We start from the raw sequence: 15,539 nt of genomic DNA on the forward strand, positions 1-15,539 counted from the left end.
AAAATATAGTAAAAAACATTTAATTCTTTAATTTTAATAATTTTGACAATAAATGTATCTGTATCAGAAACACAAAAATATTTTATATTTAAAGTAAATAATTTACTTTATTTATGGCACCGCCTTTAAACTGATCAGAAGGTAGCACATAGTTAAGATGTTATTTTTTGCTTTTTAGTTTAGGTTAATTTTAGAGTTTAGAATTTTTTTATTAAAATTTTTTATGTGCCTCTACTAAAATAATATAAATACTTTTTATTAATCCCCGACGCAAAAAAAGTAGTCTTGTATGTTTGACCGCTAAGTGTGTCGGTATTGTGTCTGTCTACATAATTATTCTCTATCTTTATTTGTTTGCTTCATAGCGGCAACAGTGCCGAGCTACAACACACACGGTCCGATCGTGACCTTGCATGCGGTACTCAGTTATAACACGTATCCGCAACTCACAGACCTGCAACAAAAAGCTTCAATGCATTTTCATCTTATCGTACGAAAATATAATATCTCACATACATATGATGCTGCCTCAGAATACAGAAAACCACCAGAAGCCACGTTTAGATGTCATTCTATAGTGCGCAGTGTGTCCAAAAATTGTACACAACAGCCTGCACTCGTCGCAATTCTCACCCGCGTAATGTTGCTAGTAAATGAGACTGTTAAATTTTTCCCTATTTTGTGGTAAAAATTTATAATGTTAAAAGGAAAACAATAAGTGTACAGTTCATCACATTAAATGTTAACTTGTATGGTAAATAATAAAAACAGTGGGACCGGTTTTCTAGTGATTGCTAAGAGTCAGCAAGAAAATGAACTCTAAAAAATTTAAGACAAGGACAAAAAAATAATAGATATAATAAGACGGTTATTATAAAACTTATCAACTAACAAACTAAAGAAATACATATTTACAATAATAATTTTATATATTCCATATAATTATATTATATTATTATTATAAATATGTATTTCAATCGCGTGCATAGTTATTATTATCTCGTCTTATTTCTCTAATTTTTATGTTTCTTAAAATTCAAGTATAAATAAGGCCATTTAATTGGTTTAATATCTTTTAAGAATGTGTTTTGAAGATAAAAATATTTTATTTAATCCTCTTGCTCAAACAAACAAGCAAACAAGTAGGTACACAAACAAACAAAAGACCAAACAAGCACACAAAAACAAACAAATTACCACAATTTTATTTCAACTTAATTGCCGGAACCTATGCCTACCTATTTAGTTGATTAATATTTTACATAAATAATAAATCCTTGAATTGAAATTAAAAGTAGGGAAAATCAAAGCAATTACATTGGCAACACTTACAAAATGAAGTCATCGGTTTCTATGACAACTAAATTCACGTAAAAATTATTCATTATTTTAACATAAGAATATTTATTTGTGCTACTTATACGTGAAATGTGATCCTATTCAGTTTCTTTTTTTTACCAACGGCATTTTTACACGAAGGAATAGCACAAGACGGCTTAATTTAATTAAATTTGTCACCTGTATAGCACGTCAAACAACACGACAAACACAGAGTGAGTAATCGTAAAATGTGTAGTTTAAATGGCTTCACTTCTTTGCGCTATCACTCCTTCTGGTGGTTTTCTGTATTCTGAGGATGCTGCACGATTACGTATTTATTCTAATGTGTGTTGTAAATATAGCGGTAGGTAGGAAGGTATCACGGAGACGCATAACTTGTTTTGATATGGCTAACCGGAATGTCTGCTACAAGCTTATGTCATTTATAATTATTTGTTCATTAGCTTGTATAAGGAAAAATCATCGCGGCCGTTTTATATCATTCCACTGGCAGATGCCCGCGATTTCGTCCGCGTGAACATCGATGTACTTTCGACCCCTTCGCCCCTTCTATTTATATTTTCGTATGTTTTGTATATAATAAATACAAAATCACAAGTCCTCGGCCAAAGGCCAAAAGTGCTCGTTTTTAGTGCTTGAATGAAATGCTAATGAGGGACTTTCATAAAAAAAGTTCAACCTTTACTTAACCCCCGTAGGGGAGAAATTTTTGAAGTTCTTTTTCATGTTAAACCTACTGTTTGTAGATGATTTTCCTCAAATATGACTTGAAAATGTTAGATTTTAATTTCAGAAAAATTCTAAACCCTTTAGGGGTTGAATTTTTTATCCCTATGCATTTCACATTATATCGATAGTCAATGTAATCTACTAACTAGTCAATGTAACTGTGAACAAAATTTGAGAAATGACCAAAGTTCAACCCTTTTCAACCCTTTAGAGGTGAAATTTATAAAGTTCCTTTTTAATGTTAGACAAAGTGTATGAAGACCAATTTTACAAATATAATAACTGATTTTTATTGTTTCACTGATTTCAACTCATTTTATACCTTCAAGGGTTTAACTTAAAAAAATCTTGGATTACATAACATTTCGCATATTTTTCATGATTTATGGACATTTTTTTATAACTGTAACTCTAAAATGGAGGACTTTCCATACAAATTTTCAACTCCCATTTCACCCCCTTTTGATATTATTTTCACTATGAAAAGTATCCTATAATCTGCTCTATATTATGGTCTCAAACCGTGCTGAGTTTCGTTTGACGCCATCCAGTAGTTTCTGCGTGATGCTCGGTCAACAAAAATACGGACAGACAGACAGACAAGAAGTCAAAACAAAATATTTTTGGCGTCAGAATCGTTTGTATGATTGATTGTAATGCCCTTCAATAACATTTATTAAAATATCTTCAATGTACAGAATTTGACCTGTTATAGTTTTATTATAAGTACAGATTACGATATAAAAATAAAAATAAATTAGCAGAATCTGTGCAAATTATCTACCGTATACGAGATTTAAAAATTTATAATTTTAAGTTACTTGTGAGTGTGTGATATCAATAGTAAAAGAATTTTTTAAATTGGTCCAGCAGTATCAGAGTATATTCAATTAAAACAAACAAACAATCAAATCTTTCCTCTTTTTAATATTTCAATTCGTCTATATAGAGAGTTCACTAGACCCGGCTGGTAACATGTACAGCGGCCTTTATTAATAATGACTGGTGATATAGGCACATGTATTTAAGGACGTGTCTAAAATATTTTCGGGTATTTGGTTAGACTGCCGCGGCGGAGATGCTGCTCGAGTGTCTGCTGCTGGCGCTGGCGGCGCTGCTGCTGCTGGTGCGGCTGCGGCCGGAGAGTCAGCTGGCGCTGCACCGCCGGCTCGCGGTCAGCTTCCCCTGCGCGCCGCTGCTGGGGCACGCCTACAAGTTCATCGGCACTCACGAAGGTGAACTCATTGCGAGTGTCTGCTGCTGGCGCTGGCGGCGCTGCTGCTGCTGGTGCGGCTGCGGCCGGAGAGTCAGCTGGCGCTGCACCGCCGGCTCGCGGTCAGCTTCCCCTGCGCGCCGCTGCTGGGGCACGCCTACAAGTTCATCGGCACTCACGAAGGTGAACTCATTGCGAGTGTCTGCTGCTAGCGCTGGCGGCGCTGCTGCTGCTGGTGCGGCTGCGGCCGGAGAGTCAGCTGGCGCTGCACCGCCGGCTCGCGGTCAGCTTCCCCTGCGCGCCGCTGCTGGGGCACGCCTACAAGTTCATCGGCACTCACGAAGGTGAACTCATTGCGAGTGTCTGCTGCTGGCGCTGGCGGCGCTGCTGCTGCTGGTGCGGCTGCGGCCGGAGAGTCAGCTGGTGCTGCACCGCCGGCTCGCGGTCAGCTTCCCCTGCGCGCCGCTGCTGGGGCACGCCTACAAGTTCATCGGCACTCACGAAGGTGAACTCATTGCGAGTGTCTGCTGCTGGCGCTGGCGGCGCTGCTGCTGCTGGTGCGGCTGCGGCCGGAGAGTCAGCTGGCGCTGCACCGCCGGCTCGCGGTCAGCTTCCCCTGCGCGCCGCTGCTGGGGCACGCCTACAAGTTCATCGGCACTCACGAAGGTGAACTCATTGCGAGTGTCTGCTGCTGGCGCTGGCGGCGCTGCTGCTGCTGGTGCGGCTGCGGCCGGAGAGTCAGCTGGCGCTGCACCGCCGGCTCGCGGTCAGCTTCCCCTGCGCGCCGCTGCTGGGGCACGCCTACAAGTTCATCGGCACTCACGAAGGTGAACTCATTACTGCGAGTGTCTGCTGCTTCCCATTCCCATGGGAATTGGAATATGCAATTTTTAAAAACGCACCGACAGACACGTCTTGCACTGCTACAGAATAGTAAACATTCGCGGAGTCGCAAACGGTCGCTTCACGTCGTCTCGGGACAAAGGTATATTGATTTCACGGTAACTTTATTTTCTCGGCTCACTTTGCACTTACTCTGATGTTGCTACGAGAGTGGAATGAAACGTAGAAGAAAATAAGTTAGCTACTTTAATTTAGATTTATTTACTTATTGTATGCTAACTAAGTCACCCGTTTAAATTGTAATACATACATTGTAATTTAAAACTGTTTTTACACCTTTTGTTACAATTTGTTTTATTAATTGTAAAATATGAATTTAACCGAGTCTATACGAACAGTAGCGTCGCTGTAGTAAAATTTATAATGTTGTGTTGCATACGGCAGTATTACATTTACCCTTGGTCCGTGAAAACCCTCGTAATGTTCAGGATTCTACTTATGAACTTTAAATTTCTAGAATTCTCCGCTTGCTCGATATTCACTAGAAGTAGATGATAACTTTGCTGCCTTTTTTAAGGTCCGCTCTACACTCTTGCCGGCTCCACATTAGTGTCGTGAATTCACGCGCGAATTCTTGCCATGAATTCTCGGCACGAGTCCATGCCCTCCACATTCACGTTCGCGCCTGTTCACGGAGCTTCACGGCGCTAATGTGGAGATCACAGCGTTTGCGACGTTCACGTTCACTTTTTGCGCCGTTGCCGCTGTCCTTTTCTCGTGAACACTCCTCGTTGCAGTGCGTGAGAGCGTGTGCGTGTATCAACAGAGCATGTGTTGCAGACCGCATGTCGCTGTTCGCCGAGCTGGGGCGGCAGGCGCACGCCAGCCCGCACGGCGCCGTCAGCTTCTGGTTCGCGCACTACCTGTGTGTGGGTGAGTACACCGATACTGAGCAAACACACAAACAAACAGAAGTAAGTTAGCAAGTCTCCTATTGCGCTCTGGTGTTGAACATTTCTTGGAAGATAATAAACTCAACATTTCATAAACGAACCTCGATTTCAAGATCCGAAGCCGCATAGGCAAACCAACATATTAACGAGGCATTAGTTATTATAATGTTATACTGTTTGACCAGCCCAACAACTCAACCCGGCAAACGCAAAATTAAAATAAATAATAATAGTAATAGGCGTAGAACATTCGTAACACTTAGGGGTATAAAAATTAGATAACAAACTATTCTCAAACCTACCGAGTATACATAAAAAAACTCTCATTAAGCCATTTCAGACGAGTATGAGAACTAACACTGAGACACAAAATGCATATTTTTGTATTTATTTACAATACACGATATATTTCTTTATCATAAAGATTACATTACTTAATGTACTTTCCGTAGCGATATCGGACCCGGTGTCGGCGAGCGTGGTGCTGAGAAGCAGTTTCGACAAATGGCCCATCACCCACTTCATGCGCCACCTGCTGGGGAACGGGGCGGTGTTCGGGGACGGTGAGCGGAGGGTGTTGTTGCTTCAAGTGATGGGTGTCGAGTGGGTACATAGGACTACAGTGAAACATGAAAGGAGTATTCACTCAGAAATGCTATGTACATTGTACAGCCTCGTGATTGTTAAAAAAAAATATATATTAAATTGAATTTCACCTGAAGTTATATCAGCAAGTTCACCTGAAATTATACCATAGTCTTGTGGTAGAGGAAACATCTCGAGCAGGTGTTCCTGGACTTGGGCACTTGGGCGTAAGTGTAAAGGATTCAGAATGCATTAACACGCTACCTCACCAGCCTGACATATTCTCTGTGCCAACGCACATAAGATACAAAAAAATAGTATATCAGTACAATACATTACTGCACAAAATTTTTAACAGCAGTGTGTGACGGTGTGCACATTGCTCACCCAACCTTCGATCCCCACTTATCACACTATCGCTGTCATAACTACTTTATACAAACACCTCATTATTATAATCTTTTAATTTTTACACCACCCATACACACTGTTATCTTGTCACAGAAATGTCACTATGACCGCCTACCCTGCAACTTGTTACGGAATATTTTTCGTCAGTCTCCCCCGAGCACGTTATATGACACGAGCAGTAGGCGCTGATCGGTTGTAAACTGTGCGAGCTCACCCGAGCATGTTACGACGAGCCAAGCTATTGGTAACGCTTTGTTATATTACGTACTTACAGAAGAGATATGGCGTCTCCGGCGAAAGATTCTCAACCCGATATTCAGCTCCAAATATCACGACAACTACGTGCAAGTGTTCGAGCGAAACAATAAGATATTTATGCAAGAGCTGGCGCGCGCCGCGGGCAAGGGGGACTTCTCCATGTGGGGATACTTCAGCTCATACGCTATGGATTCCGCTTTTGGTAAGAGTTTTGTCTTTCTAGTTTGTACACGTAGTTGTACGCTACGTTCAAATAAGATGACGTTTTTATACAACGTTGTAGTCATCTTCCAGCTCGATATAGCCACTACAAAATATTAGCATGCACGAGTTCAGAACTATGTTGAAGTTACATTATAGAACGTAAACTAAAATTCCAGATTTTGTGGCTGTCTGTCGATTTTTTACCTTTACTCTTTCGTGAGTGTGCTCAGGAACTTCACCATCTAATTCCTCCTTCCCCTTTCTACCGGAACAGCATCCTTACGTTGTGGATGTCCACGCAACTCGTACAAAACGATTTGCATACACATTTCTAATTCGCACAGCAAAAATTTGGAATGTTCTTCCAGAGTTCGTGTTTCCTGACACTTGTAATTTAAATACCGTCAAAGCAGAAGTGCATGTTCTAGGTAAACGCGATCCAATTTATACTGCATTAATGCTTTCCATCAGGGTTAGTTGTACTTGCCAAGCGCAAGCCTATATTGCATAAAAAACACCAGGGAGCATAATCCTGTTCTTGTGCCCCTTACGACCTTTCTCATTAGTGTGAAAAACGCGATTGACGCCTCACAGAACTTCCACGTTTTGATTGGCTAATGGCCAAAATGCGTCAGAATTCCCATATCTCGAACGCTTCTTTAGGTTCCCTGATATATTCTTTTACTATCCAGGTTGCATATACATACTAATAATCGGTAATGATTCTGATTCAGAACCATTAAAACAAATTATAAATTTTAGACATGAGTTTCGGTGAGAACCTGAACGCCCAACGTCACCCCAACCACCCGTTCGCCGTGGCCTTCCTGGACTACTTCGAGGAGTGCGGCGTGAGGATCTGCCAGCCCTGGCTGTTCAGCGCGGCGGTGTACGACCTGCTGCCCGCCGGCGCGCGCCAGGAGCGGCGCCGCCGGCTCATGTGGGACGTGGTGGAAAACGTAAGCACGTTAACTACTTTAATTGATGACACAACACCATCAGAATACATTTTTATTGTAATAATAAATGAATTATTAGTCAATCATTATCAGCCTATTTAAACGGCCTACTACAGGGCCAGGCTTTCTTAAAGTAGAGGAGATGAATAGTCCAGTTGATAATATGAAAACTTTTGTCCATAAACAGAGTAACACTTGGCAGGGCATGCAAGGAACCTGCAAAGTGCAGATCTGTGTCCGTCAACAGGCGGAGGGTTAAGGCGTCTTGTACCTGTATTTACAGCTGCAAACACACCCATCACACTCAACACATGCTGCTCGGCAACAGATATCAGCATGACGGTAGTACATTCCCAGCCGAGCTTGGCAAGAAACAGACAAATGCTTTAATAGTGTATTGTTCTGCAAAAATCAGACATTATAAGACAGATACGAGTAAAGGGAAAAATAATAAACGGTATCATAGATGTAAAACTGCTGGCAGATTAACTTACATCTACGTCTTTGATATCTAAAGTAATTCGGTATAACGGTATAAATATTTTAAATGCGCGTTGTATAAATCTGCCTAATACGCTTTAAATGTCTATGTTTTTTTTACAGTTAATACATAAAAAGAAACAGGAATCTAAAAAACGAAATGAGCAAAATGTGGTACACGTTAATAGTGAGTATCAACATTCTAAAGTCTGTACAAATGATTTGGTGGAGATGGCGACAAAATGTTTTATCCGAACCACATGAAAGTATAATGTGATGACTTGACGTTTTATGACATAGAACATGCTATGAAAGCATTCAACATCCCAAATAATTGAGATTATCTTTTTAGCCAACATCCGCTCTGGTGAATTTAAATCGTTTTTGGATCTGTTGATTGAATATTCCGGCGGAGATGCCGGGTACACGGACACGGAGCTGCGCGAAGAGCTGCTGATGATCATCCTGGGCGCCACCGACACCTCCGCCACCAGCGCCTGCTTCGCCGCCGTGCTGCTGGCCAACCACCCGCCAGTGCAAGACAAAGTTTACGAAGAGTTAGTACTGACATTTTGATTTTCACTTAATAGTCATTTCAATGTAGACTGTTCGCACTGTCAGTAACATCCTTTTCCATATTTAACTAATACTCGTCAAATATTATTTAGATAGTATTATTTAGTAACTGTACACAAAATTATTTAATTGTTTTTATACATCAGGACGTTGCTTACCTTAACAGCCGATACACGTCCACTGCTGGAAATAGTCCTCTTGCATGTACCTCCAAGCATAACGGTTTCGAGCCGCCAGCATCCAGCGGCCCCTGCAACCCGCTTGATATCCTCGGTCCACCTAGTGGGGCATCGACCAACACTGCGTTTTTCGGGAGTACGGGATCACCATTCCAGCACCCTGAGACCCCGACGTCCATCAGCTCTTCGAACTATGTGGTCGGCCCTTTGTCACTTCAGCTTCGCGACTCGCTGAGCTATGTCAGTGAATAGTGACTTTGGTTCGTCTGCGGATCTCCTCATTCCTGATTCGGTTTTTTCGACGACACGTGGCTTACTTATACATATTTATTACTATTTGATATTAGAGAGACAAAAACATAAACTAGCCTACTGCATCAAACCTTACAAGTCTTACTTATAGAATTCAGAACATGTTGGGTGGTTCAGAGCGGCCGGTCTCGCTCGCTGACTTAGCGAGTCTGAAGTACCTGGACGCGGTGGTGCGGGAAGCGATGCGGCTGTACCCGCCCGTGCCGGTGTTCCTGAGGCGGTGCACTAAGGCTGTGGACTTGCGTGGGTATATCACTTGTACTTGTTATTTTTCTCATTGATAAAATCCAGATTTTGCATGCCAAATTTACATGCAAGCGCAATGCAGCGAGACACCATGAATATCCCATGACCGATGTTATAGTCCAGTCGATTCCCACTGAACGTTTCGCTTCGACGTTTCTTATAAGAACAGCTAAATTGTTGAATGCGGTTTTGTCGTCAGTGTTTTCTGCCACAATATGAGTTGTGCACCTTCGGACATCTCCATAGACATGCGATCTAATCTAGACCTCATTATTACTTTCCACCAGGCATTATTGTAATCGACCGCAAGCGTATATCTAATTTGTATATTATTAAAACTAACCTTTAATCCTCCCCCTTTAAAACTCCATCTATGTGACTGTATTGGACCGTTAGATGACGTAAATTTTCGCATATATCGTTCTTATTTCGCATATATCGTTCTTAGCTTCAGACATAACCCTGCCGGAAGGCTGTGAGGTGATGCTCAACATCTGGGGCATCCACCGCAACCCGCGCCACTGGGGCGCCGACGCGGACGAGTTCCGTCCGGAGCGCTTCCTGAGCGCTGATGCGCACCAGCTCGCTGCCTTCATGCCCTTCGGACACGGACCACGCAGCTGTACTGGTACACTACGGGCGTTTTTCGTTGCAACGCTCGACTGAAGCGTGTTTGAATTTACACTAAATTAGACAATTGTATCCCTGCAAATGGCACATGTCTTGCAGTGGACATCCGTAAGCGAACTCACGATGAGTGAGGATAGTTTCACGTCGTGAAGTATTACTCGTGAGAGAATCTACCAGACGGAGGTATGAGTTGACTTCTTCCGTGTATCAGCTATGTGTTATCGTTACCTCTTTATATGACTCTGATCTAATACCACTTTATTGGTTTTGCTGGTATGCTATGTGTAGGTACATTAACGAGGAACGTTTATTGCAGGCATGCGCCTAGCGCTAGCGTCGCTGAAGCTATCACTGGCGGAGATAACGCGTCGCTACCGCCTCTTGCCCGCCGCCGGCTACCGGTACAGCGCCGCGGAGCCGCTGCGAGTCAGCTTCGAGCTGCTGTTGAAGCACGTACACGACTTCAAGGTGCAGCTGGAACACAGGGCTTAGAATAATAAACAGAGATCCAGAGTACTGCAAATAGTTTACCTGCGCCGGGTCCGGCTGGGTGCCAACGTTTTATAACGCATCGTTTCCACCTTGAAAGTATGTGATCGGATGAGTACTTAAAGATACTTACGTGTGTAGAAATTAATACATAAAATATCTTTGTTAAGTGATTTTTGTTAGTTAGTTTAGTTAAACTTTAGGTGAAAGCTTGCTACTCAAGTTTGAAACAGTCATCCCTATGGAACAGAAATTAATTATTTTTTTAATTATATTGTATAACTACCTACGTTAGGATGTTTTTATTATTATAACCATTACCTACTGCGGAACCGTTTCCCGCTCTACCTACTCCTAGTTATCGGGTGAAGTACTTTAGAATCCACTTATATCCCCGATAACGCGGTCATTTCGATATTTTGAAATTGGGTTCGGTCCCCGGCTGGGCCGATTAAGGTTTTCTTAATTGGTCCAAGTCTGGCTGGTGGGAGGCTTCGGCCGCGGCTAGTCACCACCCCACCGGCAAAGACGTGCCGCCAAGTGATTTAGCGTTTCGGTACGATATAATGTAGAAACCGAAAACGGTGTGGATTTCATCCTACTCCTAACAAGATGGAGATCTTAGATTGCATCATCACCATCAGGTGAGATTGTAGTCAAGGGCTAACTTGTAGATAATGAAAAAAAAACCGTAATCACATTAAAATTATATATGCCTTAATTTACCGTTATCTTACCTTTCTGGCACTGCTTTACTCAATTAACATGGTTTAATTATATTTTTCATTTTAGTTTCCCGTTCACACAATGTATTGCATCCTTTGATCTGATTATGCCAATGAACAGCAAAAGCTATCCGGTAAACGGAAACCACCGATTTTATTGTTATTCATTATTGAATTGCCTCCCGCGACAACAATTTAAAGTAATTACGTCAAAACTTAATTTATATTTTCAATCACTAGTTTTCGCGATCAACATGTTGTTTTCGTGGAAAATTGCAAAATAGATTTGTTTTCCATTGTATGTCTTCCTTTTACAAAAATGGCTTTTGAACAAAATGCCAAGCGTCTGTCATCTGTCGCTGGCGAGCCTCCATTTCCTTTTACTTTTATCTCACATTTTTGTATTTAGGCCAATGAGAGTACGAGATCGCATTGTCTGGCGCGGAGAGACGGAGAGACGGAGAGACGAGAGACAATGCGCCCGCAGCCTCCACACAGGCTTTGTTATGGGAATTGGTCAAATTTTACTCTGATACAATGGAGCTAATTCGGTTTTACACCAAACTTACTTTGTAATGATTTAAAAATATCATTCATGCTTGTTTTTCGCAGAGAACATTGTAGAGAAGGAACAGTCTAGAGCTCCACAGTTATCTGCCTCTATTTGATACATCGTTTATCTAATTTAACGCTTCATTATTCACCAGTGATATTCTAACTATTATTATATCTCATTTATTTATGTCCTTTTTTTAAGTTTTTAACAATTTTAACAATATAAAACACTATTTAAAGGTTATACAAAAAAAATCAACCTACCCGCTGCGGGACATTTGAGTGCCCAAGCAACCGGTGGTCAGGGCTCCAGAGTGAGGAACCTCCTCACAATACGCGCAAATATTTGTAAATTGTATTGTAAACTTTCATCTAGAAAAGAGTTCCATTTAAAAATTTGTCCGTTGGTTGTTAAATGTAGTAGATGATCACCGTCATCCAGCTGACCAACATTTGACCGCACGCGTCCAACAAGGTACAGTTCGCAGCTCGCAGTCGCAAGGCCGACACCGGCACGAACCGTTAACTAAGTTTCGGAAGCTCAATTGAATTTCGACAAATCTGTTTAGCGATAAAGGTAAAGGCGATTCCATCGGCATTCCATTACTGCCCGCAGTGGACGGGTTCCTACACAAACTGTATAAACTATAAACTGTATATAACTGTACTGTATGTACACCTCATTTTATTTTAATCTTTACAAGTTAGCCCTTGACTACAGTCTCACCTGACGGTAATTGATGATGCGATCTAAAATGGAACTTGTTAGGAGTAGGATGAAAATCCACACACCACACACACAATTTCATGCTGGTGGGAAGCTTCGTCTTCGTTCGCTAGTTACGCTATCGACAAAGACGTATCGAGTGGGATGTGGATTTTCCTTTTCGTCCTTATCGTCTTTTCTGTAATAAATAAAGTTTCTTAAAGATAATAATGTTCTGTCATACACTCAAAGGCTCAGAAGTAGGTCAGCAGACAATCCGAAAAGCAATTTCACTCCTCACACAGAGGACGGCGCAACTTCGCGTAACTCACTCACTTCACTCCGGCCAACAGTTTCATACAATCGGATTTTCATTCGACTTCAAAAACGAGATCCTTATGTAATATGTAATGTCGGTAATTTCATCAAACTCTGATAATCTGATTTGGAGTTGCAATGTTAATAAAAAAGTATTTCTCGAAAAACACACACCATTTTTCAAGAAATATTTGAAAATGCTTTATTTTACTTAAAAGAAAAATTTATTGTTAGATGTGTAAAACACAGGACGCGTTGCTTTCAAAGCGGACCTGGGTTCGATGCTGTAAACATGTTCAAAAGACATTTATAATTTCTAAATTCTTCAGTTGTTGGTGACTAATCACCACTCGTCCGTCGAGAGAGATAGCGTTCTGGTACGATGAGAGTGTAAGGTTACGTTACTCAGTCTCTTCTTAGTGGAGTTTAAATAAAATCAAAATCGTTCATTATCAAGTTAAGGTTTTCTGATCGTTACCCTAGGACCAGTTCGGTAGATCACCGTAAAGCGTTCTATTTTCAAACACAAAATAAACTAAGTTTTCTATGAAGAGTTAATTGAATTTAGAAGTGAAAGCTGTCAACAGTCGTCGGTTCCGTATCGCTCTAGGTACTGGTTCTCGTACGTTCGGGGAAATCATTAGCGAGTTCTGTTCGCGGCCTGAAGTTGAAGAATTCAATTAGGAGTTTCAGATGTGTCGGCCCCGCCGCCCCCGCCCCCGCCGCCGGGCACCAAGTTTAGCGCACTATAAAGAGCTCTTTGTGAACAGTTTTTTCACCGAAGAAAGTGTACGAAAGTGCTTCGTTATTTTCTCGAACGCTTTGTCAGGAGCAGTCTTATTTCATTTAGTGAACAAATTGAATGTTGCGTCAGCGAGTCGCTCAGTGCTTCGAGGTGGAGTTTCGTTTCAGGTGTTTACCATGAGAGTGACCTGTGGGAATGTTTCATAACTCTTATGATCTTATTCACGTGTGAAGTAACCCATGGCTGGGTCATTATTGATAATGATGATCACCAGTCTAATCTCTAATCTTTAATCATTTCAATGGCGCACACCTCCTATAGGAGAAAATGGTTTGGAGCTTGCACCAACCGTGATATGATATGCCATTGTGTATTTCCTTATTATTTACAAGTAATTTGGAAGAAAGTAAGCCCAATATTCCCCATCTTGACCTAGGGTTTGAAGAGCTTGTTAACTTACCTATTTGAAATATCTAAACAAAGATTTGATTTTACACTTGAACTCCATATTAGCATACCCTATAGCTAAACATGTTAACAGTAGAGTATTAAATATTACTATTATTCAATCACATTATCTATTTAAATTTATATTTGTAATGTAACAAATAGCAAAAGACAAAATGTAGTTGAATAAATTGTTTTGAGTGGATGAATAAAATGTAAATCGTGTTACGATTTACATAAACTAGTTAATTCAAGGGCCATCGACATTCCGACGACGACAACTACAACAACTCGAACGCAATAGTTGTCGCCGCAGACTCACTCTCCGCGGAGAGCGATCATCAATATCTGAGTAGTGTTGCATCATTCAGTGTTTACTTGCTGACGGTGCTGTCTTGTACGTGATTCTGATTATACTTGTAGTACTATACCTCATCAATCCACCCAACAAACGGAAAAACATTTCCATTTTCATTTCGTCGGCAGAATTACAAAATTGTGTTTTTGTTACTTTTTATGCCTTTACTCAGCTGAACATCATTTACATTATGTTTTGTTTGTGGTACAAAAAATAACACAGATGTTTTATTTAGGTAAGTAACGGTTAAAAACTGGTTTGACCGTTTCGATATTATCACAATAATTGGTCATTTTGCGGAAACAGAACATACTCTAGTGGTGACGATGCTGACCTTTATCGCAGCTAATGTTTAAATTTTATCTATTTTAGGAAATAGTAGTGTGAGACGGATATGATGTCACTCGATCTCGTGTTGGCTCGTGCCGTCGCTAGGTGGCGCGACTTGTTTCCGTAAAGAGTAGGGAGTTAGAGAGGGGTAGCGATCGGTTGGCGGGAACGACTTCCGATATAAGGCGCTCGTTGTATGGTTCGCTGCAGTATGCTCGGGGCGTTCGAGTCGTCCACATTTCTTGTTGAGTGACAGAAACCTGCATACCGGAGAATTTTCTTAATTCTCTGCGTGAGTGAAGTCTGCTAATCCACATTGGGCCAGCGTGGTGGACTACTGGTCTAACCCCTCTCATTCTGAGAGGCGACTCGAGCTCAGCAGTGAGCCGAATATAGGTTGATATAAATGAATCACTGAATCTAATGAATCGGCTTTGAAAACTCCTTTACCTTTAGAAAGTCAAGTTATCTGTGAGTGTCATGGGGTACATTTTGTACTACTGGAGTGAAACCTTGGGGCGCGAGTTAGTTAATGATAAGCTGCACACAGCAGGCGACTCCGCACGTCTCGCACGGAGCACTCGCTCGGCGACGTCGGGGACCGATCGAAGAGCACTCGCCGAAGCAATTACGTCGACATCCAGTAGTCACGAGTGGCCAGTGGCCAGTGGCCGCTCGCTAATTGCTGGCACGCACGCCGCCGCACCCGACACTGACAACTAATTGGATGATCTATAGTTTAATGAGATTCACGTGAGTCTCGTGCGAGACACCGCGACCGTTGAACGTGTGCATATCCTCAGAGAGAACATTCAGCACTCGATGCATCGGAAATAATTGGATGATCTAAAATTTAATGAGGTTGATTATGTACATCTTGCCGTGCGCAATGGACGTGTGCGAATCCTCATCAAGAGCATTTAAGTTCAAGATAGAATGCTCTGGAT

At 41.6% G+C, this 15,539-nt stretch overlaps 2 protein-coding genes across 2 annotated transcripts; both read left to right on the top strand.

Moving 5' to 3' along the window:
* Positions 1-460: 460 nt before the first annotated feature.
* LOC128198593 (uncharacterized) lies at positions 461-3,757 on the top strand. Its single transcript, XM_052884752.1, has 2 exons — positions 461-1,553; positions 3,134-3,757. The coding sequence occupies exon 2, from the start codon at positions 3,149-3,151 to the stop codon at positions 3,629-3,631; it is 483 nt and encodes a 160-aa protein (XP_052740712.1). The 5' UTR covers positions 461-1,553; positions 3,134-3,148; the 3' UTR covers positions 3,632-3,757.
* Positions 3,758-3,974: 217 nt separating this feature from the next.
* LOC112051913 (cytochrome P450 4C1) lies at positions 3,975-10,693 on the top strand. Its single transcript, XM_024090755.2, has 10 exons — positions 3,975-4,110; positions 4,967-5,059; positions 5,532-5,642; positions 6,350-6,535; positions 7,300-7,496; positions 8,100-8,163; positions 8,329-8,533; positions 9,135-9,286; positions 9,738-9,917; positions 10,236-10,693. The coding sequence occupies exons 2-10, from the start codon at positions 4,972-4,974 to the stop codon at positions 10,409-10,411; spliced, it is 1,359 nt and encodes a 452-aa protein (XP_023946523.2). The 5' UTR covers positions 3,975-4,110; positions 4,967-4,971; the 3' UTR covers positions 10,412-10,693.
* The last annotated feature ends 4,846 nt before the right edge of the window (positions 10,694-15,539 follow it).

The sequence above is a fragment of the Bicyclus anynana genome, chromosome 12 (genome assembly GCF_947172395.1).
Source record: "Bicyclus anynana chromosome 12, ilBicAnyn1.1, whole genome shotgun sequence".
Taxonomy (NCBI): Eukaryota; Metazoa; Arthropoda; class Insecta; order Lepidoptera; family Nymphalidae; genus Bicyclus; species Bicyclus anynana.

Bases quoted from the DNA above. Each gene is read 5' to 3' on its own strand.
- LOC128198593 (XM_052884752.1), top strand. From the start codon at position 3,149: ATGCTGCTCGAGTGTCTGCTGCTGGCGCTGGCGGCGCTGCTGCTGCTG.
- LOC112051913 (XM_024090755.2), top strand. From the start codon at position 4,972: ATGTCGCTGTTCGCCGAGCTGGGGCGGCAGGCGCACGCCAGCCCGCAC. The intron at 8,164-8,328 runs GTGAGTATCAAC...TTATCTTTTTAG, and splicing joins AAATGTGGTACACGTTAATA to CCAACATCCGCTCTGGTGAA. The intron at 9,918-10,235 runs GTACACTACGGG...CGTTTATTGCAG, and splicing joins CGGACCACGCAGCTGTACTG to GCATGCGCCTAGCGCTAGCG.